Source organism: Bombus vancouverensis, chromosome 9, assembly GCF_051014615.1.
Source record: "Bombus vancouverensis nearcticus chromosome 9, iyBomVanc1_principal, whole genome shotgun sequence".
Taxonomy (NCBI): Eukaryota; Metazoa; Arthropoda; class Insecta; order Hymenoptera; family Apidae; genus Bombus; species Bombus vancouverensis.
Window position 1 is genome coordinate 12231381 of NC_134919.1, and position 24958 is coordinate 12256338.

A 24958-nucleotide genomic window follows, 5' to 3' on the forward strand; every position below is an offset into this window, starting at 1 on the left:
ATGTGTATTTTATCGAATATTCAATGTATTTCATATTTCATGTTATATATTTGAATATTCGATAAATGCTTTTGTTCGCTAGAATTCGTAGGAAATCATACTGCCATTCGTCTTGCATATAAATTAATATAAAAATTTCTTTTTATTATCGATAGTCATGTTTAGAACGCTACAACGTAAATTTGATATTCGTGACAATATCGCATACGTACAAATACAGACAGACAAAACGCTATCTGTGCTTACAGGCAACCACGACTTACAATGAAAATAGTTTCTCACGATACACAAGTAACACCAACGTATAGTATATGTAATGACATATATTTTCGCAGAGATAACGTTCTATCTGTTTTAGATACCTATTATAACGTTAAAAGGGAGCTAATCTTATACTGATAAATAGAGTACAATTAGAGTATTATCCACATATACGAGAAGATTAAAAAAGGATAGGAGGAAGACACTCTGAAAAGTTTCTAAACCAGCTGTTATTACAGTTCGATAGGATGATCAAATCAATGAACACAAGCGTAATATCCGATATTAACGTTAACGGAAAGGATATCGAGAGTTCGATGAAACAGAGTACGCTCTCTATGCTTCGTGCATTGGCAAGAACGGTATCACAAATGACAATAAATTTGGTTTTAAACGTTCAACTCGACGAACACCGATGGAACTCTATTCATCCCGATTCACCGGTAAGATCGAAGCGCAATAAAACTCGTTGCATAACACACCACGAACAAAATGCAAAACAATTACAATTTCTGTTCAATCTCGCTTACAATAGTACGATCTTGCGATTTTAATCGCGGTGTATCAACGTTCGACGCATCGAATATCGACGTTGATCGTTGCATCTTTAACTCTCGACTTATTGGCGTGTTTCAGGTCCTACACGCTATTATTAATCGCATGTTCACGAATCAGAAGAGTATCCTAAAACCTTCAGAGTGATGACACGGGTTATGGCATCCAATTTCTCCATGGCTAAATAGCTTGAGCAAGCAGTAATTAACGATTAACGATTTGATTCGGACGTTTGGACGATTAGTTGCTGAAGATGAGCATGCTGTGTGTGTCTACGTTGGCGGAAGCGGAGCTAGAGGCGGAACTGCCGCCGGATCCCGACGAAGCTTTGCTCGACGCCTGTGCATTTGCGCTGGCTCCTCCATTTCCACTTCCAAAAGCGGTCGACTTGGCGGACGAACTGCTGTTGGCGGAACCTCCATTGGCGAACGAGTTCGAGTTTGCACTGGAAACTGCGTTTGAGCCTGAAGAAGGGAGATGTAATCATTTAATTAGGACCAAACCTGATTCGATTGCCTTGACCATAGATGATGCGGTCGCTTCGGCACTGGCGGACATGCCTATGAAAGCAACAGTAAATGACGAATGAATTAAGAAGCATGTAAGCAGAGAAAGGGAGAGGAAGGAGTTGTGTAAATTTCTTGTTCCTTGGAAAATAAAGGTAAGCATGTTCTTTAGGCGTGAATTGCAACTGATTTCTTGTCAACGTTATAATTGAAATGTTCTTCAATTAAATAAGAAAATAAGGATAAATGTTAAGATAAATATCGATTGCAGTTCAAATTTTATGAAGCAGGAAAGACAATGAGACAAATTTCACTAAATGTACATACCCCCGTGAGCTCCTGAATCGCCATAACCACCAGCAGCACCTCCAGCAGTGGCGGAAGCCTCAGCCTTTGCACTGGCACTAGCGGAAGCTCCTCCAAATCCACCGGCTCCAGATCCACCGAATCCACTTCCAGCGCCTTTGATTGGGCTTCCAAAGCCACCGACTCCACTTGATCCAGTACTTCCAGCATTTGCTGTAGCGTCAGCTTTAGCACTTGCTCCAGCATTTGCACCAGCGTTTGCACCAGCGTTTCCAGCAGCGCCATTACCAAAGGCAGATCCAGGCGTTCCATAGATAGGAGCACCTTTGCTTGGAGCACCAGAACCACCGATTCCACTTCCTGATCCAAGTGCTCCTGCATTTGCTCCAGCATTTGCTCCAGCATTTGCACCAGCATTTGCACCAACGTTTCCAGCAGCGCCATTACCAAAGGCAGATCCAGGCGTTTCATAAATAGGAGCACTTTTGCTTGGAGCACCATAACCACCGATTCCACTTCCAGATCCAAGTGCTCCTGCATTTGCTCCAGCATTTGCTCCAGCATTTGCTCCAGCATTTGCACCAGCGTTTCCAGCAGCGCCATTACCAAAGGCAGATCCAGGCGTTTCATAAATAGGAGCACTTTTGCTTGGAGCACCATAACCACCGATTCCACTTCCAGATCCAAGTGCTCCTGCGTTTGCTCCAGCATTTGCACCGGCGTTTCCAGCAGCGCCATTACCAAAGGCAGATCCAGGCGTTCCATAAATAGGGGCACCTTTGGTTGGAGCACCATATCCACCGATTCCACTTCCAGATCCAAGTGCTCCTGCGTTTGCTCCAGCATTTGCGCCGGCGTTTCCAGCAGCGCCATTACCAAAGGCAGATCCAGGCGTTCCATAAATAGGGCCACCTTTGGTTGGAGCACCATATCCACCGATTCCACTTCCAGATCCAGGTGCTCCTGCATTTGCTCCACCATTTGCACCGGCAGTTCCAGCAGCGCCGTTACCAAAAGCGGATCCAGGTGCTCCATAAATAGGGGCACCTTGGTTTGGAGTACCACCATAACCACCATTTCCACTGCCTGATGCACCAGCACCAGTACCAGCATTAGCTCCAGCGTCAGCTTTGCTTACTCCACTGGATCCAGGACCGTAAGTTGGTGCAGAGGGTCCATAGATAGGAGCATCCTTCGTAGGAATACCGTAGTTACCATTGCCTGGTCCAGAATTTCCAAATGCACTGCCCGATCCACTTGGTACAGTTTCGTAATTTATTTGTGGACTGGCAGGTATGACTATAGGAGCCTCTTTAATCGGTTGACCGTATGCTCCACCAATTCCAGCTGCGTTTGCGCCAGCATTGGCATTAGCAAGGGCCCCGGCATTCGCTCCTGATCCTGTAGTCGGTCCGTAGCCTCCTGGTGCACTGCCCTGACTAGGATATGGTGCTTTAATTCCCTGTGTATTTCCAGTTGTTGCTCCACTATTATCAGATACGTAATGTCCAAGTTCATGTGGGCCTCCAGCTTCCTTAGCTCCAGAGTTAAGGAAGGGATTTTGTGCACCGAATTGTCCTTGAGACCCTCCAACTGCGCCAGCATTTGCTGCAGCGTTTGCACCGGCGTTTGCGTTAGCATTGGCGCCTGCATTTGCAAGTCCTTGACCTTGACCACTCAGGAATGGATTGTACGCTCCAATGGGTTTTTGTGCATTGTTTGGATAATAGTTTCCACCCTGAGCTGGCGCTGATGCTACTGGATATGCGTTTCCATTGGCGACGGCGCCTGCATTAGCATTAGCCGCTGCGTTGGCGTTTCCTTGAGAAGGTCCACTTAAGAAAGGATTGTTCGCCCCGATAGAAGTGGTTGGAGCACTTCCTGGATAGTATCCCGATCCTTGAACAGGGCCTGATGATCCAGGGTAACCACCGTTGAGGCCAGTACCAGCACTGGCGATCGCTTTTGCATTAGCGTTTGCGTTTGCAAAACCATTAGCATTTGCGTTTGCAACGGCATTAGCGTTTGCAACGGCATTAGCGTTTGCGTTGGCGTTGGATCCTCCATAGCCGGTCGGATAGTCAGGTTGGAAGCCGGTTGGTTGGTTGTAGTTACTCTTTCCAAATCCGCCTGCTGGAAAAAGATAACAATAAGTAAAAAGGAAGAAAAAATTAGTTGATCTTTCATCGCGAGGACAATTTACAGTACGTGCTACATAATAGAAGTGATACATAGATGTATATTACAATCGTGTTTTTATATCTTTACAAGATATCAGTTGTAGATCAGTATAAAACAGGAAACATTGAGAAGTAATGAAATTAATACAAATTTTAAATTCACAGTCATCCCAGGCTGCAACAAATCCTCGTGTTAAATGTTAATCATAGTAAGACACAAAAGAAACGAAACATCAGCTTCCTGTTGATTAATAACAATTCACACAAACTTTACGTTAGTACTTATCGATCTGAAGTATGTGCAAAGAAGAAATTCTCTTGAACTCCAGAATAAAGTACAGGTGCGTCAGTGCAGTGCATCAGTGCAGTGCATTATCGTGTCAATTTACACACCGCTCATCGATCACTCTCAGCGGAAGTACAGTCAGTTAAATCAACAGTGCGACACAAAGTGATTACAATCGACACTCCTCTTCAACGCGAAACTGTGTGTTCTTTAACCGCATGCATGCCACATCAGCTGTAAATCAACTGTACACCGTCCAATTTCCGTCCAAACGAGCTCACCTTGGCCATGCTGCGGCGACTCCTCGAGTACGATCACGACGGTTTCGGGTTCTGGACCAGGTTCGAGATCAGGTCGGGGATACATCGGTCTACCGTATACCGGTTCCTTCATCACTACCACTGGAATCAGTGTGTCCCCATTGTTGGGAGGAGGATGAGGAATCTGTGGAGGCTGTCGAGCTGGAGACATCGGATGTACGATCACTTGTGGACGCCCATGATGATGATGATGATGATGATGATGATACATCGGAGGAGGATATGCAGGAGGTGCATAGACTGGAGGAAGTGCGTGAATCCCTCGATTGTATCCCTCGAAACGGTATGGAGAACCGATTAATGTTTCAGGAGGTCGTCTTTGAGGAATGACGAGAGCTTCACTGGCAGAGGCCGCGTTGCTTTGAACATTTCCTGGAGAATAGTAACCAACCGGTGATTCTCTGCCTCGGTTCGATTTCGAATTGGCATTTACACCTGCATTGTTCTGGGTGGTTTCTGGAGAATAGTAACCCCTCGATGATCCTGTACCGCCGATATAATTTGATTTCGCATTTGCATCTGCAATTGCACCAGCGTTACTCTGAAGACCTCCAGGAGAATAGTAACCGCCAGGAGGTCTTGTTCCGCTAATAGAATTTGCCTTTGCATCTGCACTCGCAATCGCGTCTGCATTAGTTTGAAAAGTTCCAGGGGTGTAATATCCACTGAGTGCTCCCCGGCCGTTATTCCAAGTACTTTTAGCATTCGCATTCGTGTTGGCAGCCGTATCGATTGGAGCGTATTGAGGGGAATAATAGCTGGTCGCTGATGCATCGCTATTAGAGACGGCATTGGCATTCGAATTCGCGTTGGCGTTCGCGTTCGAGTTTACACCTCCGTTTGTATTAAAGTTCGCATTAGCATTTGCACCGGCGCTCGCAACGGCGTTCGCGCCAGAATTACTGCCGTGATTCGCGTTCGTAATCGGTTGAAAACCGGAACTACCGTATTCTTGATATTCTGTTGGAACGTAGTCGTTGCCAGCGGCGTTAGAATTATAATCTGGAGAACCGATGTAACCTATGTTCAAAGAAAATTCAACGCTTTTTACGCGATCGAAGAAATTGCTTGGCGCGACGTAACAGGAAACAGCGATTTGCTTCTTGTTTACTCTGACATAAGAAAATCCTCCGATTACGAAACGTTCACGAGAAGATGTTCGATAATCACGTTGAAGAACGTGTTTCATATTTAGATCTATTTGCACACTTTCGCAGATTATTTTCATATTGAACATTCTCGATCAGTCAGGTATTCCGTTTGAATATTCTCTTGTATTAAATACCTTGAGCGTTAGCAGTTGCACTGGCGTCGGCCTTCGCAGAGGCTCCCCCAAGGGCCTGAGAATTCGCGTTGGCGGCGGAGTTCGCAACACCATTGCCTTGGGCCGTTGCCGAAGAGATGGCTACAGTGCGCGAAATTGAAAGTGGTCCTAAATCCAAGTGGTGATTGCTGCCGAACGAATGGCTCGAAGATTTAGGTTCCTTGTGAAACAGACCCAGTGGATCTAACAGCGTGCCTTTGTGGTTCTTTAGCGCATCCAGGAGCACACCTATAAAGCAAGATTGGTATTTGTGTTTTAAAAAAATGATCTATGGAAGATATCTTAATAATTAGACATAGTAATTAAATTAGATATTAACAAATGTTTTTTTTCGAAATTCCGAGAAAAAAGAAACTGCAAATAAAATCAGAAGACTCAAAGGGCAAAAATAATTGCATCGAAAATAATTAGTGTCCTTCTATTCGTTTCCTAAAATACTCTTTCGTATCGTAACACAGTTAATTTTTGCATCGCCTCTTCACCACCCTCGACACTTATCCGGAAATACTCGAGTTCTAAATAAGACAAAAACTCACCAGGTCTCGCGGACGAGCTGCCTAGGTATAAGAGTACCAGCACCGGCACAAAACACTTAAGAGATCGCATGTTTCTCGCACTCTGTGAAGAAGATACACGAATCCACCAACTTAATCTTGCCCACCGCTTCGAATCGATAATCGCCGTGGTCGAAGAGTCAAGAACGACTGAAGCTGTTGAACGAGACAACAACTTATATACGAAGCATCGGTGGATTTTACGTTGGTCAATAATTGACCGTCGGTCACTGTTGCTCATTGGTCTCCTGTATTCTATTCCTTTCCCCCATACGGACTGATACTTTCAACTGGAAACTTCTTCGATAATGTTCATAGACATTCCGAAAACGATCCTGATCTTCTAGGAATCGATAGCAGGGAAGCACCGACCGATAATAATTTTATAGTCAAACGGCGAAACTTTCACTGGTTAGCAGTGGCTAACACTGTCAAGGTTAAACCGCTTCGTCGAACTGTTTCTCGTTTTTCCATGCTCGGGTATTTTTTCTGTTTACTTTACAAATCACAATTCGGTTTTCCAAATGAACGAAAGTTGGAAATTTGTCGAGTTACCTGGTATTATCTGAATCAAAGACAGCACAAAGGGAAATCCTGGTGATTTCAAAGATACAGAAACGTATCAGCATTGATCACAAAATTATTTGAAAAAGAGGATATTTCGATAGAGGAGAGGTCGGGGTCAATAGGTAAAAGGACGAAGCGTTATTTCTGAGACAGATATTAGAAATTAATTCATACATATTGAAAATATTGTTGGAAATTTTAGCACGATACCTTGGATAATAATTTCAGACAGCGAATATGTAAATAAATATATGCGAATAAGTTTTGTATTCCGTAAAATATTGCGTGGCTAGTTATAATTAAAAATAAACCTTGCAAGGAAACATTTCTCGAAAAATAAATTAGTCGTTAAATTGATCGTTTCCAAAGTTGATAATAAATGTCATGGTATTCCAAGCCGATATACAGCAGGGAATCACATTTCAATGTACTACGAGTATTTGTACTGTTTATCTGTGGACGATGGGCACAAACTTGGAGATTGTCTGACATTATAATATTGTTATATAACGGGTGACAGATATGACAAAAAAATGATGGACACCGATGGAAAAACATTACTTAATAATCTGCAGTTAAGAGAACCATGACAATTCCATCGATGTATTAACGAAGCAATTAATAACTATGAGTAAGGCACAGTGCGTAGGAGAAGATAGTAAAATCGTGGAAGAATCGGAGAAAGAAGGATACGCGATCTTATAAAGATCCGGCATCGAAGGCGTTTTATAAAGAAATCTCATTAGCAACATTTATCTGACACGAGCTACCGTAGAAGTCAGATTTTCAGAATTATCATCAAGAAATGGATTGGTGTTTCTGAGAATGGAACCTGAAAACCTGGAAAGTTAGTTGGAAATATCAGTGGAATGTTGTTGGATGCCGCGCGGCACTTATTTATTTCTCTTTGTATTTATCGGTATTAGATAATTGGAATTTTATGATCGGTAAACGACGCGCGCGTAAATGATGGTTGACGTAATGACATTAGCATACAGGAAAATTCTGATAGCGGTATCTCTTCGTGAGAAGCGCTGAGAAAATATTTGAAAATAATATATGTATATATGAAATCTTCTTCTCATCATGTGTAAATATTCCCTTATGCAAATATCAGATAAAAAGATTTATGACGATCGATCTTAAAATATAGAAACGGTCGATGTTAAAATATGGATAAAGTCGATGTTAAAATAAAGAACGCCATAAAATCACAAGGGGAAATCCAGTGATACAAACGAATTCCCATCGATTAGTAATATCTCCACTCTCTGCTGTTTGTCGGACGCGACAGTAATCTCTTGACCCAATGAATTCTGATATTAGGTCAAGGGATATGTCGCGTGGAGTTACCAAAGAAAAAATTATTGATACGTATTTCTCTGAAATGAATTGAAAATGTTCAGTGTCCGGTATCTCCTGTGTTGTTGGTCGTTTTTTCTTTTTTTCTGGCAACTAGTTTTTGTCTCTCTTTTTCATTCTCAAACCCGAAATGCCATTGACGTAAGCACTTGTTTTAAAGACAAGGATACATGTCGACTACAGCTATCCTACGTAGAGATCCTTTTGCGAAAGAAAGTTAAAGTTACGCTTGCGACATTCGAACTCTTTCGCAAAGGTTTTTGTTCTCGTCCGAACAAGAATTTATCATCATCTTATGCGAGCCTCTAATACATAATTTTTCGATTTAATCATCGGTAGATCGACACATTTATGATCGTTTTATATATTGTGCTCGATTGTAGGTATCCGAGTAGTTTTACAATTTCTATTTGAGACTCTTAGAAACTGGTATCTCCAAGGTCAGGTTCAACGACTGCTAACCCATTGGGTATATTATGCGAATATTTATGGAGAATACAAAAAAAAACATTGATCGTGTCCACTTAACGACCAATTCGTCTTCAAAAAAAAAAAGAAAAAAATAAAATATCAATGTCGTCGTTTGCTTTGGATTCCAAGCATAGGTATAGAGAATTTTAAAGCTAACAGATGATCATTTTAAATCTTTGAAATCGTCTCGATACTTGGAAGGAACAGAAATAGCGATTGTAAAAGGAGTAAGAAGACACAAACGTGTCTCTGCGATTATGTAAATTAGGAATAAAAACCGGTTGATACTATAAATGAAGGGCGCAAGATAAACCTTCGGGATAACCCGTCCGTTCTATAATTTAAACTGCACAAGATGTCCCTCGAAGATACATCGTTGATATACACTATTTCTGTGTGTAGCTCGATTTTCAGGAGAAAGGTCACAGCCAGATTCCTTTTGTTAAAGGAACTGTGAAAACAATAATTTTCATGCTGGAGTTTGAAAAAAACAAAAGGTAGATTATCTTTGAGCGATAAATTATTCTTTTTTAACAATGAACATCAACGCCTATCGTATTATTATCTGCAGTTAAATCTATCGACGTCTAACGAGAAAATATAGAGATACGAAATACTTTTTCCAGTGATTTATTTCTCTGAAAGAACAATCGTGCCTTTAGTTTGGTTGCTGGAGAATCTTTCATTATAAATTCAACGACTTGTCCGCAATGAGATCTTTATCTATCTGTACATGAAGAAAGCGATCCTGTTATTTAACGTTCATGCGGAATTAAAAATTAAGCGGGATGATAAGCCAATAGCCTTGCGTTTATATTGCGCATTTACGACACAACTGTAACAACTATAATAAGAAAAATCGCGATTAGTAAGTTACATTGCTTACGAAAATATATGATGACAAATAGATTTCTCGAAATATTTTCACGGATTCTAATACAGCCGTATGATTTTTCATTGAATATTCCGAGGTTTCCACCTACGTCATGATAATGACGACTCGAGACGGACACGTACCGGAAGCAGCGTGATTTAATAAACAGTTCGCTATAAACATTGTTCCGATCATACACCTTGAACCACTAGTTAGAAATTCCAGAATCTCGTGAGGGGACTTCTAATTAGATTCAAGCTGGAAATCCCATTCTCTGAATCACACTGGGCAAATATATAAAAAATATTTCGATTTCCATGTTTACAATTTATTTATCACGCCTACGATTTGCTGACATTTCGCTATATTTTATACTATAACTAGCTGTACCTTTTATCTTCTTTGAATACTATACATTTTTGTAGGATTGTTCCATAATTTCCTGCGATTTCTATTTCGAATTTAAATCTAATTAAAACTGCTTGTTACATATCAATTTCTACTTAAATAATATTTATTTTCCTCTTCGATATTAAAATATATAATTTTACGTCGACGGTAGAATATCACCATCCGATAAAATGCCACAACAAAAATCCCAATTGAAAAATTATTAATCGCTGAAACCGTCGAGTAATTGTGAAGAAAGTTGAAGTTTATACATTTATTTTGCAAAAGCCGAACGAATTTATTGACTAACCTATCAATCTTCCCTTCAGTCTGCGTCCTTTGACCAGAACTTAGGAGGACTTCGTATAGATCTGTTCCAGAACTCGATATCTGGACTACACGGAACGCCAAAGGCAAACGCGCGAGGATATTTATCTGAATATATGCATGAAGTCGTGTGAACGTTCGATGAGTTTCGTACGATATCAAAATTCGAGTAGGCAATTCTCGACGACAAGAGAGAAGCGATTTGCTGCGTAGAATTCAAGTTCTTTGGGTCAAGTGCCCCGAGAATCAAGCGAAACGAGCACGCGTTGCTGATACGGAACTCGCATTCTTACGAAACCAGACCGCGAAACATTTCATTCACTCGCTTCGCCTTGATGACTCACTCGCTGAGCGAATCGTGTTACACGCGCGACGAAATTCGATGGCTGCCAAGAAAAACCCAATGCGCCAATGCCATGCTTACGTGACGATCACGCACGCGTTAGGCTGTTCCCACATGGAGATCGAACGAGATAGTCGATTTGCATAAGCGTTCTTTTCTTTCTGTGAGCATTCGTTGTTAGCGGACAGAGGAGGGCAGTGGGAAATTTTCGGAAGATAAGTGAAAGAAATGTACGATAATTTGAAAATTTGATAATGAAATTGTCGTTGAATTTGTTTACAGAATATTTATAAAGATGTCTATTTCAGTGAATGATGAAAAATTTGGGCTGTGGATATTTATAGTACAAACGCATATTTCCACGAGTATGACTAAAAAATATGGAGCCTAAACAGCAGTTTGTTTCATTTATCAAATATTGTGACGTGTACTCGACTTTGACGTGCATATATTTTTTATTAATATTTTTTGAATATTCCATCCATGAAAATAATATTTTTGTATTAAAGTATGAGATAAGAATGAAAACACGTAAAGCGTGAAATATCTAATTTTTCTAGAAGTTAAAAACATTAGAATGTTTGAATCTATTTAATCGTAAATAATTCTCGAACTTATAGCCCCTTTAGGACTGTGACCCGGTTTACAATGGCTTAATCCTTGCGTCATACTGTAAGGCGTCATTAAATATCACGCGACTATTTCTTTCGCGTCAACTTAAAAATAGAATTTGCATAAACGGTAGCTCAAAAGTGAAACATTCGTTTGTATTTCATTCAAAAACTGCTCTTAAGTAATACACCCAATTTATATGAGAAAAAGCATGATCAGTGCAATACGCCATTAGCTTTCCGGTAATGGGATAGTTTTCTTCTTTAAAGTCCTCTTCTTCTAACTCATTTTCCCGGATACCCACTTTAACGTTGATACTCTGGTAAAATGTATTATTTTGAATAAAAAAGATAAAATTTAAATATTGGAACAGGTATGAAAATAGAAAGGATAAGATAAAATTTTAATTTGTTAGCTTTCGGATTAAAGGTTCGAGACGATTTTAGTTAAAAATCACCTGTTTAGAATTTAATGTGGTTGACGCAGTGCCCACTGTGAAGATTTCGGCAACATCGACGATAAAATCAAAGGTCTTTGCTTCTCTGAAGACATTTTTGAAAGATATAAAAGCTGGAGAGCTTCGAGTGATCACGTAAGGACCCATAGGCTTTGGCAAAGAGCAAGAGCCGATCAAAGGGAAGCTTAAAGACAAAGGAGCTGTTAATCGTTACATTAAAACATCGAATTACCAGTTTCACTTCTATTAATATTTCAAGCGAACAATCATGTACGTGTGTGAAAAAGAATATCAGTAGGAATTATGCTTTTACATAAATTCTCCGGCAGTGTCTGAAGATGCTATCAACGTGGCAGTGGCATTTTCAACATCGTACGGCTCGTAAATTACGTCGATTATACCCTCGCTTAGTTCATTCACTTGAATATTTTTCGGACACGCGAAACACTCACTATCTACCTAAAAAAGTAATAAAGAAAGAAGCACGTGAGGCTAGATGGACTGTATTTTCCAACGTATCAGATTGCTATAATATCACGCACGTGTATCAAAAATATGGCATTCTCGCGAGTGAAATTTTTCACAGGAAGCGAGAACGCGTAATTGCTTCCTAAAGCCGCATTGACACGCGTGGTTTTCTCTGGAGGAGCGGGACTGGCCTTCAATCGCAATTCGTATGGAAATCGGCCCAGCTTGTCGGAATCAACATTTAACATGACATCGTCGATGATGAATGGCATCGTTGGATGATATATTATAGTAATATACTCCTGCAATTTTCCACATTTCAACGTTCCAAGTATTTAAAGGAAGAAGAATAAAACGACGCTAGATTAACGAGGATTACACACGTGCGATAGTGGTTGCACGATCTTTGACACTTTGGTAACAGTGACAAATGGATGAAGACACTCTGCTGTAAATTTGATCGTTTCACGTTCGAGGGGATTCTCCAGTTTCAAAGGGTAACAAATCTGGGATCGGGCAGGGGTTGCCAACTTGATCGATTCGATCACTTCCGGTTCTGTTACTTCGTACTCTATCTCGTAGAATTGATATTCTTTCTCCACGTTGGTGAACGTTACCTGCATCGAGCAAAAATAAACATCGAGCGTCGAGAGAGAAGGATACATCTCTATTTTTACTTTCTATTAGAAATGTTACGTACTTTGAAATAAAAGTTCCATTTCTCGTAGCAATAAAACACTGCCCGGTAATCTCGCTGACTGTTCGGTGGAACGTCGATTCTTTCGTTACCTACGAAGCTATATAGAGGAATCTGTCCACGAAGAATGAAAAACGGTAAGAGATTTATGTTCGAAGAGCTTTGAAACAGAGCACACGATATCAACACTATAAAAATCAATCACCTGTGATTGCGTGTTATCGTTTGTTAACAATTCGATCTTACATTGGAATCGCTGTTGCGTATTTAACCAGTTGTGAACAGGCAACAGTTCGGTATACCTTGTTTTCGCGGGGAATTGACGGCTTATCTTCTCCGTAACTCGAGGTGGCAAGCTTCTGCCACGAAGAAAATATAACAAATATAAGTTTTCGTCCTGGGATTTCAGCATCAGCGTTCCCTGCACGAATAAAAAGAAGAGAGAAACAGCTTCGAATATAAATTTCCATTTTGAACTTTGATTTATATCGGTTGACTTTCTACCATATGCAAAGTGTTTTCAGAGTTCATGACCAGCGGTGAATATGTCACAACACAAGGAGCAAATTGTTGCGAAGGAACTTGCAACGTTTCGTCGGCGGAGAAGTAATCTCCGGTTACTTCAACCTTCAACTTCCAGGTATAGGTGGAATCGTTCGTTATAACCACGGATCGAGTTTGCTTTTCTCGTACCAAACACTCGAACGCGATCGTTTCGATCGGATCAGGTAGTTTGCAGCACGCTCCGCTAATTTTAACCCTCAAAGATTGGTACTTCTCAATCTCCATTACTGCCTGCAAAAAAGATACCGAAAGTAGTAAGGAAAAATAGTAAAAAGAAAAAATTAGGAAATATATGTGTATCGAGAACTCGTCAAAAATCATAATTCGGCGTTAATCTCGTTACGAAGATAGATTAAAGATTGTAAGTAGGCTGTTAAAAATAATCAGCGGTCGAAGCCCCAATTACTCCGACGTCAGCGGACAATTTTTAGCTCGTGTAATCTCGAAAGTTAAACCGACGCGACGTCGAGGACGTGGTGGAGTGGCGGGACACGCGTGCAGAGAATCTCATTAAGAGATTGTTTGACATATTTGTACGCCGTGACGGGAAATGAGGTCGTGAACTCACCTCACCCTCAATTAAGTTACGCTGCTCAGGGGGTTGAAACTTCACCGTGAAACTGACATCCATACCGGCCGAGCAGTAACCGGACATAGGAGTAATTTGGAAATCTTTCGGCAATTTCGATGTGTTCCACTTGAATCTAAATTAGTTTTCCTATTAACAACGTAACTTTAACCTCGCTTTATACTGGGTGTTTCAGAAAGATTAATACAAATTTAGGGGCACGCGGTGCTTGTTTAACTTTATCATTCTTCGTGTCACCCTTTAATTGTATTTATCTAGCTTTAACGAATTTAAGTTTCAAAGAAAAATTGAAATAATCGTTATCGACATATACGATCTCTGGTTTGAGATTTTTGCTACAGATTTTGGTAAAACACACAGCATAGATAAATAAGTAAAACAATCAAATGATATTTTGTTTCATCTTTACTAACATTCTTTTGATTGTTTTAATAAACATTATGACAAAGAAAGAAAGTGAAATTGTTAAATAGTTTCCTCAAAGCAAATTTCCAAGAAAAATTAATCCTTCTACGTGCTCAATGATAATATACAGGGTGGTTGGTAACTGGTGGTACAAGCGGAAAGGGGATGATTCTACGCGAAAAAAGAAGTCGAAAATACAGAATAAAATTTTTTTTTAATTTTTCTTTTTTTTTTGCCGCACGCGTACCGAGCGAAGATTCAAAGTCGATTTTCTCGAAAACAAAGCCTCAAACGAAAAATTTTTATTCCATATTTTCGACTTCTTTTTTCGCGTAGAATCACCCCCTTTCCGCTTGTACCACCAGTTAACAACCACCCTGTATATCCTTGTAAAAGTAAATTCAACTACTTCAGGGGTAATTAAATAGTTAAACGAAATTAGTTATCGACAAACCTGGAGCCCAAATCTCCGGTGTTCATTAATATCACCTTAGACTCTTCTGTACAACCCTGAACTACAGTACCAAAAGAGATATGGTTCCTATTTAATCGAAATTCCGCTCCTACGCAACTTCCACGCACCGAAAACAATGGCAGGATCATGGAAGACGATTGAAAGGCCACTTTAGTTTCGAACGATCTTATCCTCGATGGAGATTTAAAAGTGACCAACACGTTGACCCTTTTATTCGGCTTCAAAACTACGCTCGACGATGGTTCGATCTTCAGAACGTCCAAAAGTTTCGGTTCGCCGGTTGCAAACCTTTGATCCATAGTCCAGGAACGCTTGATCTCCATAATGGATGCCTGAGCCATTTCGCTCTCGTCATCCGACGGGTCACAATACCTCTGACTTTCGCGGTACTCGTCGTAGCCATTTAGATACTTCATGATCCCGAATCTCAGATCAAGCGGTGCCAAACCTTCGTTTATCACCGGAATCTTCCTTACGACGCTCTTGCGAGCGGGAACGTTACCAAGATCTATCGATTGATCGCGCGGGTTCACCAAACGAACCTGGAAAACACTTACAGAGTGTAACGCAGGATATCAACGCTAGAAATTCGAAATACGCGCTTTTTAAGATTGCGATAGGAAAGGAAAGGTTGGATTTTTCATTCGAGATATGAAGATTGCCATCGTGCCACCTCGGATTTTGGAAAGTTCCGAGAGATTAACGTTTGACCCTCGAGCGAATTCGAGTACGTATCTCACCGAAACGTTAGTTAGTGTCTCGTGAGAGTTCCTCTTTGAGCGCGTAGTACCGAGAAACTTGCTTTGTTACGCTTTCCGTCGCGTCGACTTCACTCCGTGGAGAACCGGATCCCGGTCGCGAAAAACCTGACGAGCAACCTCCTTATCTCTATACGAAAGTTTTAACAAGCCGTTGCTCAGCGCAACATGATGGATAATTTACTTTATAGCCGATGCCCTCGCCAATAATCGTTATCCTCTTCTCGTTTGCCGAGTTGATGGTGAACACCAAACATTCGTGGTACTTAATCTCCTTCAATGGTCGAAAAACGATCGGTATGGTGATCGTAGAGCGTGCAGCCAGCGCTTCTGATATCGAATTTAGGTCGATGGAGAGGTGTGGTTGTTCTTCGAATTTACATTCGATTCTGTGTTACGATAATTGCGTAAGATAAATAGAAAGGATCACAGGCTCGTTAATACATTGACGCTAGAATTGCAAAACGCTTGAATCGTTCACGCTTTAACAGTCGTATATGTAGCATAATTATTTTAGTTCACTTTACTTGCAGTTTAGTTTAAATTATATCGTTTAATTACAGTATGTATCGCGATATTAATTAACAAGTTGATGAATCTCTTAATCAAATTATGCTCGTGTGTCAGAAAATCCAGCCCACAAAATTATAAGTTATAAGAGGCAAAAAAGACGCAACGAGATAAAATAAGAAGGATAAGAGGAATAAAATAATTTATAGCGAATATTTTATCGATTATACCGTCTAAAAATATCGCGCAGTAATTTTAATTACATCAGATTCTGAATAAAAACGCCTGGATACTTTCCTGGTGAATAACGTACAGTTTACAAAAAACGTTCTAAAAAGTCCCTGAGCATTAAAATGTTAAAATAGCAGGTTACATAATAGTTCTGGTCTTTACAATTAACGGTCAGTTTTACAATTACGTTAGTTTAATTAGCAAATCAGTTCTACCCCTGTCCACTGATTTCCCCTGTACCGAAGCTGAGCTGTAGTCTTATGACACGCGATTACTATTAAGCGTACAGAAACGAGCGCTTAGAAACTCTTATAAACCGCAGACGAGAGATACAGCGACCGTAAAGCGGTAAATGACTTCTAGTCCTTCATTTTTTATTTCGACGAGCGGTAAGAGGAACCTGAGAAAGTTTTAAAAAATTTGAAAAAATTGTAGCGTCGAGGGTTCACGTCGTAAACTTAAGCAGCTTAATTTATCGTATCCGAGGGAATGATTAACGAGGAACATCAGCCAAGCGTGATATGCGATTTTGATGAAATTTTGATCACGAGTGAATTTTTACAAAGAAACTCACATAAAAGCTACATCATCGGAGTTTGTTACACGAAGCTCCGCGTAATAGGAGATTGCATTGTGTTGCTGAATGTAGCAAGGTCCGAAATCGTAGCGATTGAAGCTGAATTCGATGGCAGGTCTTCTGGACGTAGCTTTCAACGTGAATTTGTAAGTGGGACCATTGGATATCTGAAGAGAAGTAGAAAAGATCGTTACACTTGTCAAGTGAGATATTTCACGCAGATCGGAAGATTTTTTAAAAGTTTTCTTGTCGCTTGCGATTAGCGTACCTTTAGAAGAACACAATGATCCTTTATTGTAACTTTTTGATACGTTGTTAGGGTCAAATAACAGGCGGATCGATCCTCGCTGATCACATGGCCTTGCTTCTGAGACGTGGTCACGCTATACGCGTTTCTGCAGGAAATTTCCGGCGTCATACCGAGCTCCCAAGCGTAATAGAACGCTACTTTACACGCATTCGTTATGTCGAACTTGAGATTAATCGGTACTTCGGGCATTATCTTCGAGCGAAAACAAGACACGTTTTCATTTCTTTTCAATTCGCCTTGTTGCATCCTTAACACTTTGACTGCCACGCCGAAATCACATGTTTCGTTCAGGACGCCACAGGAGTATTTTTATTATTCAAAGCATATAATGGCGAAATAATAAATTGATGATATAAGACAATATTCTTCCCCAATGGACCGTTTATCTTATTGGTGGTCACGGGTGACCACCGTGGCGCCTTAGTAACAGTTGATAGCGACATATTATAACGAGGCTTCGTTTATTTCAACAAACCATTCGCATTCGTTATTTTGTCGTAAGCAAAACGTGCAGAATATATTGTTTTCTTATATACTCTTATTTATTTTTTATTTACTCTTATTATAGAATATATTCTTTTTTTTTTTAATTTTTCCATCGAGACAACGATGTACAGTGAGATCCGTTATAACGTACCGCACGCGTACCGAGCGAAAATTCAAAGTCGATTTTCTCGAAAACAAAGCCTCAAACGAAAAATCTTTATTCTATATTTTCGACTTCTTTTTTCGCGTAGAATCACCCCCTTTCCGTTTGTACCACCAGTTACCAACCACCCTGTATAATAGTAAGGTATGTGCACACTTCTAACTTCAATTATATGATTATAAAGCAGCATTTACGATTATTTTCTAAGATGTGTTTACAATAATATTCGTAGATTACTCCTCAAAGATATGGATGCAAACACAGTGCACGTTAGATGCAAGATTTGTTCTCATTTTTTTTATGTTCTAATAAAAATGTTTAATCGTTCAATGGGGCACTTTTTATTTCAAAGTATCTTCTATTTATCGATTATATTCAAAATGCCCTAACTGTCAATTTTTATATAATTTTTACGATTGTAAGAAGTTCAAACGCTCGGGTCACCAATGACCACCGTGGCTCAGATTAACGTGGCAGTCGAAGTGTTAAACGCGCGTGACAACTAGACTGCGAATACTTATACATTTATGTTAAATTTGAAATTGTAAAATCGTATATCGTGCACGTGGTATACGTAAAACGTACAAAATATGCAAGAAAAAAGTACTCGTTATAAAATTTAACAGCCGAAACAAATCTCTGATTAGTTTCTATTCCTGTAGTTGTATTCGTAGAAATATAAATTTGTATAAGCATCCCCAATCAGCCGTGACATTTTCCTTTTTCTTCCTTAGTGATGTTCGGAACCGGTTTATTCACCTTGCCCAGGTCGATGACGTTCTCCTTACTCTCGGAAGCTCGCACGATTTCGCCGTTGAGCTTGCAATACGAAACCGAGGACACGATATCGTAAACGGAGGCGGTCACGAACATGGTAAGGGGATTTTTCATCAGCTTCACGGCGCATTGAATGGAAAAGTGGAATTCACCGACCTGGGTTGGATGATACTCGACCCTGTGGACGAATTAAAAAAAACATTCATCCTACCATTCTGCTCGGTATCTCGCGTAGAAAGCGTAAAATTCGAAAATCATCCGACAAACGAGAAGGATTTCGTGTTACTGATATAAATCGATATTGGAAAAACAGTAAAAGAGGGAAAATGGTATAGATAAAATATCGCAGAGGACGTTGTGTGAAGCTAAAAAATTGGTTTCAAGATAAAGAAGAAAATGAATAGTACTGAACCAGGGGCAAGAGTATTTAAAAATATAGATTTTTAACTATTGTTAAGAATAACAATGACCAGAAATGTTGCTCGCTCTTCGAGATCAGAGTTCCAGTCATCGGCGTTACGCTAAGCTTTTGAAATTTACCCTCGGAATAAAGCGATTCCTCTAACACGCTAAACGGTATATGAAAATCCTCGTTGTTCAATATTTTCAACGAATCTCTCACGTTGAATCCTGAGAACAGAATAAAATCCGCCGTAAGGTCGTACATACAAGCGGTAGAAACGAATGAAACGCGACACCCTGTATGCAACTGTGCTCCGAATGAGAGAACAGAAATGAGAAAGAGAAACACGTTGGGTGGTTCACGGTAAGAATGCTTCGAGTCCAACCTAAGATCGTTGGCTTGAGTTTCACGTGAATCGTGAGGCAGTACACCGACGGTTCGGTTACGATGCCGACAAGCAGGAAAAGGCACTCCAGATTGTATCTATCGATGGAAAAGAGCCAGAATGATTCAAAGACGCCGACGTTCTCTGCCAAAAATGTGAAAGCCAGGTCGGTACGTTTTCCACGTTCGGCAATGCCCTCGGTCACCGCGCAATGAAAATTCGATATCTCGCCTGGTCCAAGAGGCGATCGATTCGTCCATGAGAAATAATAATCGTCTACAGTGGGGTTGATCAGGTGGAATTTTCTGAAATCGTACATTTTTATTTTTATAGCTTAAGCATTGTTTCAAGGTTCGCGCTGCTGCAACGAACGCTTCGATCGTTGTTCGAAGAAGATTTCTTTTTATTTACTTTTCTACTAAACTTCGTTAAAGCAAAACGTCTTTTACAAACGGTACAATGTAGTACACTTACTTCACATGAGTTCCGGCCACGCCAACCACTTTAAATTCGATTACCCTGATGTTCTGCCACAAAGTGGGATCGTCTATTTCATATCCCAAGGGACCAGGTAGCGATGGATCTCGTCTTCCACTGGTTACGTAGTCGCTATCCTGTACGTCGAAGTGACAATAAGGCAGCAAACTTCTTGCTACGACGGGAATTATCAGATCCGCTTGCTTCGATTCGTGATTTTCTATGCTATATTTCAACAAGTTTTGAACAATTTTTTCCATTTCCAAGGCTTTTTTAATATATAGCAAAATATGATAGAGCGGGCTCGGTTAAGGGGAAATAATTGATATGCAAGCTGAAAAGATACATATTTAGTTCGATAATGAAATAAAAGGGGAATTTTGGTAATATCAGATTGATTAACAACATACTGAATTTTAATACCGCTGCTTTGTAAAAGAAAGAAATAGAAGACATGGTTTTATTAGATTCATACTTGCACGTAAGGTATGCCTTGTAATAAAATACATCCTTGGGTGAAAATTTTAATGTACATTCCACAGATTGTCCGGGTGATATCGTTCCTGTCTCGGGATAAATTACGAAAGGCAGATCATCGCCTTCTAACCAACTGTCGGTGGTTCTTCCCGATAATCCTGCGGTACTGCTGAACAGATCCGATTGTTTCATCGTTGAAGCATCTTTCATATCGACGCTATCTGCAAAATTATAAATATTATTTTCCATGAAAGATAACCTAATGACAGAACGGATGAAAGAAGCACGAATGAAATAGAAGAATATTACGATACCATGAAATTGTTTTTTAAAAATTAATGACATACATCAGAAGACAGATAATTCATGTTTTCCTCTTAATCACTGATTTGCCATTGATTTGTAGAATTTAGTCAAAGTCACATACTATTACTATGAATCTTACTATGTACAATATATGACTTATTGGTGGACTGTGAATTTTTATGCAAATTCATATTTATGAAAATACACAAATAACGAAACCTGGAATTGGGTTTGGATTTTTCGTATATTTTTTGTATTTTTACGTTTTACGTGAATTCTGTGTATTTTAGCATCTTTCAATCTTCAAAATGCATAAAAGTCCACAGTCTTTTTTACGAGCAATGATATACCATTACCGGAAACGAATGACATGCATCGTCGTGACAAAATATTCGTGTTGACCCCCGCGCTCGATTCATCCTGGCCGAAATTTCTGCGACCGAGTTCACTTGTTGCGGAGAAGATTCCCCTAGATGATCTCGAATGCTGGGAGCGGGTTTCCTCCGCGGTTCTCGGTCTGGAAGTCACGTTCGAACTGTCTCCTATGTACCTCTTCGGATACTGTTCGTCCATGTTTATCTTCCAGGCGAACACCGTATCTACGATCCCTGGATTCGATAGGAAGAATTTGTACTCCCTGGTCTGCAATGAAATTTCGCAATTGTTTCCAACGCGATTGAAATTTTTATTGGTATCAAACGTAATTTTGTTCCAGGATGTGCAACGAATACGCGAACTATTTATCTTGTTAGAGTTTCTAATTAAAAAAATCTCTTCTTCTTAGTTTTTAATTATCTGATTGCAAGGTAGAAAATTGACCTGAAACATCAGCGTATCGTTGAAACAAATTTCTTGAACAGTGCACAAACATTCCGAAAATGCAACAATGGCGTTTAATAGGAGATCGATCGATCTGTTCGTCCCAGCCAAAATTTCGTGCTTTGCCTCGATGGTTGGTTCCACGATTTTCTTCAGTAACAAGTTTACGTCGCTTAATCGATCCATCAGATCATGATGTATCCGCTCCCAACGCACCTCCGTCTGTCTATCGTCCCAACCTACTAACTGGTGTTGCGAATATTCTACCAGAATTTCGCATATCAAACACTCGATACGAATCTAAAAGGAAAAATGAAAGGTAAAGAGCACGTTGTTTAAAACAATTTACTAACGTTTGTGAAAGTGAAATACACAAGTTGAAGTGGCAGAAAAATGATAGATCAGATGTAATATCGTATTTTCAAGGAAATGATACTATAAGACGGTGGAATATTGGAAATTATTTCGTTCACGATTCAGTGACAACAGGTTACATTTCGGAAACGTACGTTCTCGTAATTCGCAGGTTCAGGTGCCAGGAAAGTAGCAACGATTTCTTTGCACGTGAGATACTTGATATGTCCAATAGATGGCTCGAACACAACGTGCGGATGTGCACTCCATTGGAAACGAAACCATCGATCTGTAGATTTATTGGCAATCTTGAATGTCTTTTTGTACATTTTGCTAACGAAACAAAGTCCGTAGTCGAGAATGTAGGTCAGAGACGCAGAGTGCATCGAGATGCTCGAAGCTGTAAAATACACTTCCGTTCACGTCGTGGTTAATGAAACAGAGAAATTTGAATGAAATTGATGACAAATGAATCGTTCAAATTTCAACTTTGTACAGTCGTTCAAATTGCCTTTCACCTGAAACCAATGAATTCTGCTTGGACAAAACTCTCCGGACCTTGTGATTTTCGGTCACGACTTTACGTTTATTCTCCTCGAATTGTAAGCCGTCCAGAACGATCGGCTCCACGTAACACTCGCCTTCCAAATTAGTCGACATATTCTCGTACGGATTATCGATCACGTGCAAACGAATGTTTCCATGATGTTTCCCGATTTCAGTCGGAGCGAAGATTACTTTGAAGCGAGCTACATTTCCGGGTGCCAGACGAACTACGATACATCGATCGCGTGGCTCTGTAACGACAAAATTACAAATGTTTGGTAACATCTTTCATTTTTCTTTATAACGCTGAGATGGGGTTAACGCTAGGATGAAGATGGTCGCGTCAATTCCAACTCGTGCAAATATTTTACCTCTACTTCTTTCTCAATTATATCCGCGCGTCATTGTTCTAACAATTTATACGAATAATTTCATTTTTCAAGTAAATTTACGACACGGGTTAAATGGCTAACCATCGCAGTAATCCTCCCAAATTTGCAGTAAATGCTGCGTATCCGAGCAAGCGGAAAAGAGGAACACGTTATTCAAATCCTCGTCGATCTTCACGATGACTTTCGCCTTAATGAATCCGATGTTTTCCAAAGCGAGATATCTGTAACTGCTCTCGTCGATCAATGTACGAGGAAAGTTCAAAGTAGGTCTTTCTCGTGCTCCATGCACTGGCTCTGTAATCGCCACTTCCGGCACGCAAGATTCTCCTATCAGTTTGATGAATAGCTGGTCTGCTTCGAGATGCGAAGGCAAAACCACGGCTGCTCGAAACGTTTCTTGAAACGTCTGCAAACAACCCCAGAGAATTTCGAGAAATTTCATTTAATCTCTCTCTCTCTCTTTCTCTTTCTCTCTCTAATGTAATAATTTCAATCACCACGAATTCACCTCTATGATGTGCGGAGTAAAAGACACTGTGAACACTTTGTGACTCATTGGAGGAATCTGGTCGTTCGTCGGTTCTACGATAAACGTGTTAGGTTTTGCTGTATTTGGCATCAAAGATTCTTCCATCAAGCGAATTTCTACGTTCGCAGCAACTACGCCACGGTTATACAATTTGAAACAAGTTACGTGAGTGCTCAGTACGTTGATATACCGGAAGTAGAGGGATTTCTCTTGACGAGCAAACACAGTGTGCGCCCCGATCTGAAAAAAGAAAGAATAAATGTAAAGAAACAAAATACAAGATTGCACATTCGCATTTGCAAAGCGTGCATCGTTTTAAAGGACCAAGAGACGATAAGAACATCTTTGGGACAATCGAAGTCTTGAATTCTATCAACCACGCGATTTTCTTGAAACGTCGAGTCGAGGTCCTGGAAATCGATAGTGGGCATGAACGAGTTCATGGATAACGTGACTATTTTCCCTTCTCTGTCCTCGGGAATGCTATTGTCCACCACAATAATAATCTGTTCCTCTTGGGAACCCACGAATTCTGGGTAACAGCTGATGGCGATGCTGTCCGCTTGATCAACGTCTACGGTGCCCTCTGTTTTCATTATCGTAATTGGCCCTATTGTCAGCCTCTCTGGCTCCGAATGGATTCTATACGTTCAAAGTTAATTAAGTCCTCCTGTATTTCATTATTTTGCCGGATTTCATTTGTCAAAATATAGTACTTGGTCTCGGTCTTGACGCTTCTGGCAGATTTCTTCCCTTTCTTCGACGTGGTTCTTTTCTCCGCCAGGCTCGTCTTCTTGGGAAATTCTTTCGGCAACGGTTTGGTCATGTACATGACAGAAGGATGTTTGTGCAATAGTCGAATAGAATAGTGTAACGGAAATTTTCCGATGTTCTCGATATTGAGGTACATGGTTTTCTCGGTGCACATGGCCAACGCTCCAAAGTTTACCACAGGATATGGATTGATACGAAACCTGTCGTAATTCAAAGGGGAATTCCATGGAATCCTCAATATCCAAGAGTTTTCAAGATATCGAAGAACATACCTAGTGTAATATGCAACAAGAGAAACGTTGAGCGGAATCTCGGCGATTATAGTAGTTTCTTTATGAGTGTCAACCAAATGACATTTTAATATCGGGGCTTCCTTAAGCGTCAGCTCGGTCTTCGGTTTGAATATCATCTATGACAGTACAAATGAGACATACAGAAGCCAAACCGATCGAGTCCATTGAGAGAAATAACTTGATCTCTCAACAAATTAAATACCGATCATTAAATTGCGAATGTTTATATTATACTTTTATGAAAAACTTAAAGGTGCAGAAAATTTACAGGACACACGTGGTCAGTGACTCGTTAAATTATATTTAAAAATACAAACTTCTACAGTTTTCTCTTGATTTGGTGAAACAGTTCCAGTGGTTGGCTCGATTTCCAGCTTCTTCTTGAAATTATCAGGTAAGTTTAATTTCGCCAATTTCTCTTTGTCTTCCAAGGTAATTCTACAAAAGTCATCATCTTCCTCGTCTTGTTCGTAATAATATGGGAAAGAGAAGAACGTG

The 24958-nt window shown here is 40.1% G+C and overlaps 2 protein-coding genes across 5 annotated transcripts in view; both read right to left on the reverse strand.

Annotated features, from left to right (window-relative positions):
* Positions 1-119: 119 nt before the first annotated feature.
* LOC117163448 (uncharacterized) lies at positions 120-6452 on the reverse strand. 4 transcript variants are annotated; one of them, XM_076621288.1, is made up of 5 exons: positions 6275-6450; positions 5700-5966; positions 4376-5434; positions 1650-3761; positions 120-1280 (listed from the first exon to the last, which is right to left on the reverse strand). In XM_076621288.1, the coding sequence occupies exons 1-5, from the start codon at positions 6342-6344 to the stop codon at positions 1057-1059; spliced, it is 3732 nt and encodes a 1243-aa protein (XP_076477403.1). In that variant the 5' UTR covers positions 6345-6450; the 3' UTR covers positions 120-1056. The 4 variants fall into 4 exon arrangements, with proteins under 4 accessions (XP_076477403.1, XP_076477406.1, XP_076477405.1 ...); XM_076621291.1 differs by having other exon boundaries at positions 1650-3758; positions 4376-4786; positions 6275-6449; XM_076621290.1 differs by having other exon boundaries at positions 4376-4786; positions 6275-6449.
* Positions 6453-11398: 4946 nt separating this feature from the next.
* LOC117163506 (hydrocephalus-inducing protein homolog) overlaps positions 11399-24958 on the reverse strand; it is a 33255-nt gene continuing 19695 nt past the window's right edge. The window contains exons 46-73 of the mRNA XM_076621397.1: positions 24778-24898; positions 24440-24576; positions 24110-24367; positions 23735-24035; positions 23373-23633; positions 22946-23270; positions 22445-22723; positions 22082-22326; positions 21573-21872; positions 21110-21395; positions 20446-20668; positions 19968-20195; positions 19494-19798; positions 19176-19335; positions 18688-18883; positions 17238-17471; positions 16967-17136; positions 15836-16040; positions 14873-15435; positions 13993-14128; positions 13365-13655; positions 13066-13281; positions 12864-12974; positions 12547-12780; positions 12238-12465; positions 12009-12154; positions 11696-11879; positions 11399-11557 (exon numbers count right to left, since the gene is read on the reverse strand). Coding sequence (XP_076477512.1) covers positions 11399-11557; positions 11696-11879; positions 12009-12154; positions 12238-12465; positions 12547-12780; positions 12864-12974; positions 13066-13281; positions 13365-13655; positions 13993-14128; positions 14873-15435; positions 15836-16040; positions 16967-17136; positions 17238-17471; positions 18688-18883; positions 19176-19335; positions 19494-19798; positions 19968-20195; positions 20446-20668; positions 21110-21395; positions 21573-21872; positions 22082-22326; positions 22445-22723; positions 22946-23270; positions 23373-23633; positions 23735-24035; positions 24110-24367; positions 24440-24576; positions 24778-24898 — 6502 coding nt within the window. The remainder of the gene's footprint in view (positions 11558-11695; positions 11880-12008; positions 12155-12237; positions 12466-12546; positions 12781-12863; positions 12975-13065; positions 13282-13364; positions 13656-13992; positions 14129-14872; positions 15436-15835; positions 16041-16966; positions 17137-17237; positions 17472-18687; positions 18884-19175; positions 19336-19493; positions 19799-19967; positions 20196-20445; positions 20669-21109; positions 21396-21572; positions 21873-22081; positions 22327-22444; positions 22724-22945; positions 23271-23372; positions 23634-23734; positions 24036-24109; positions 24368-24439; positions 24577-24777; positions 24899-24958) is intronic.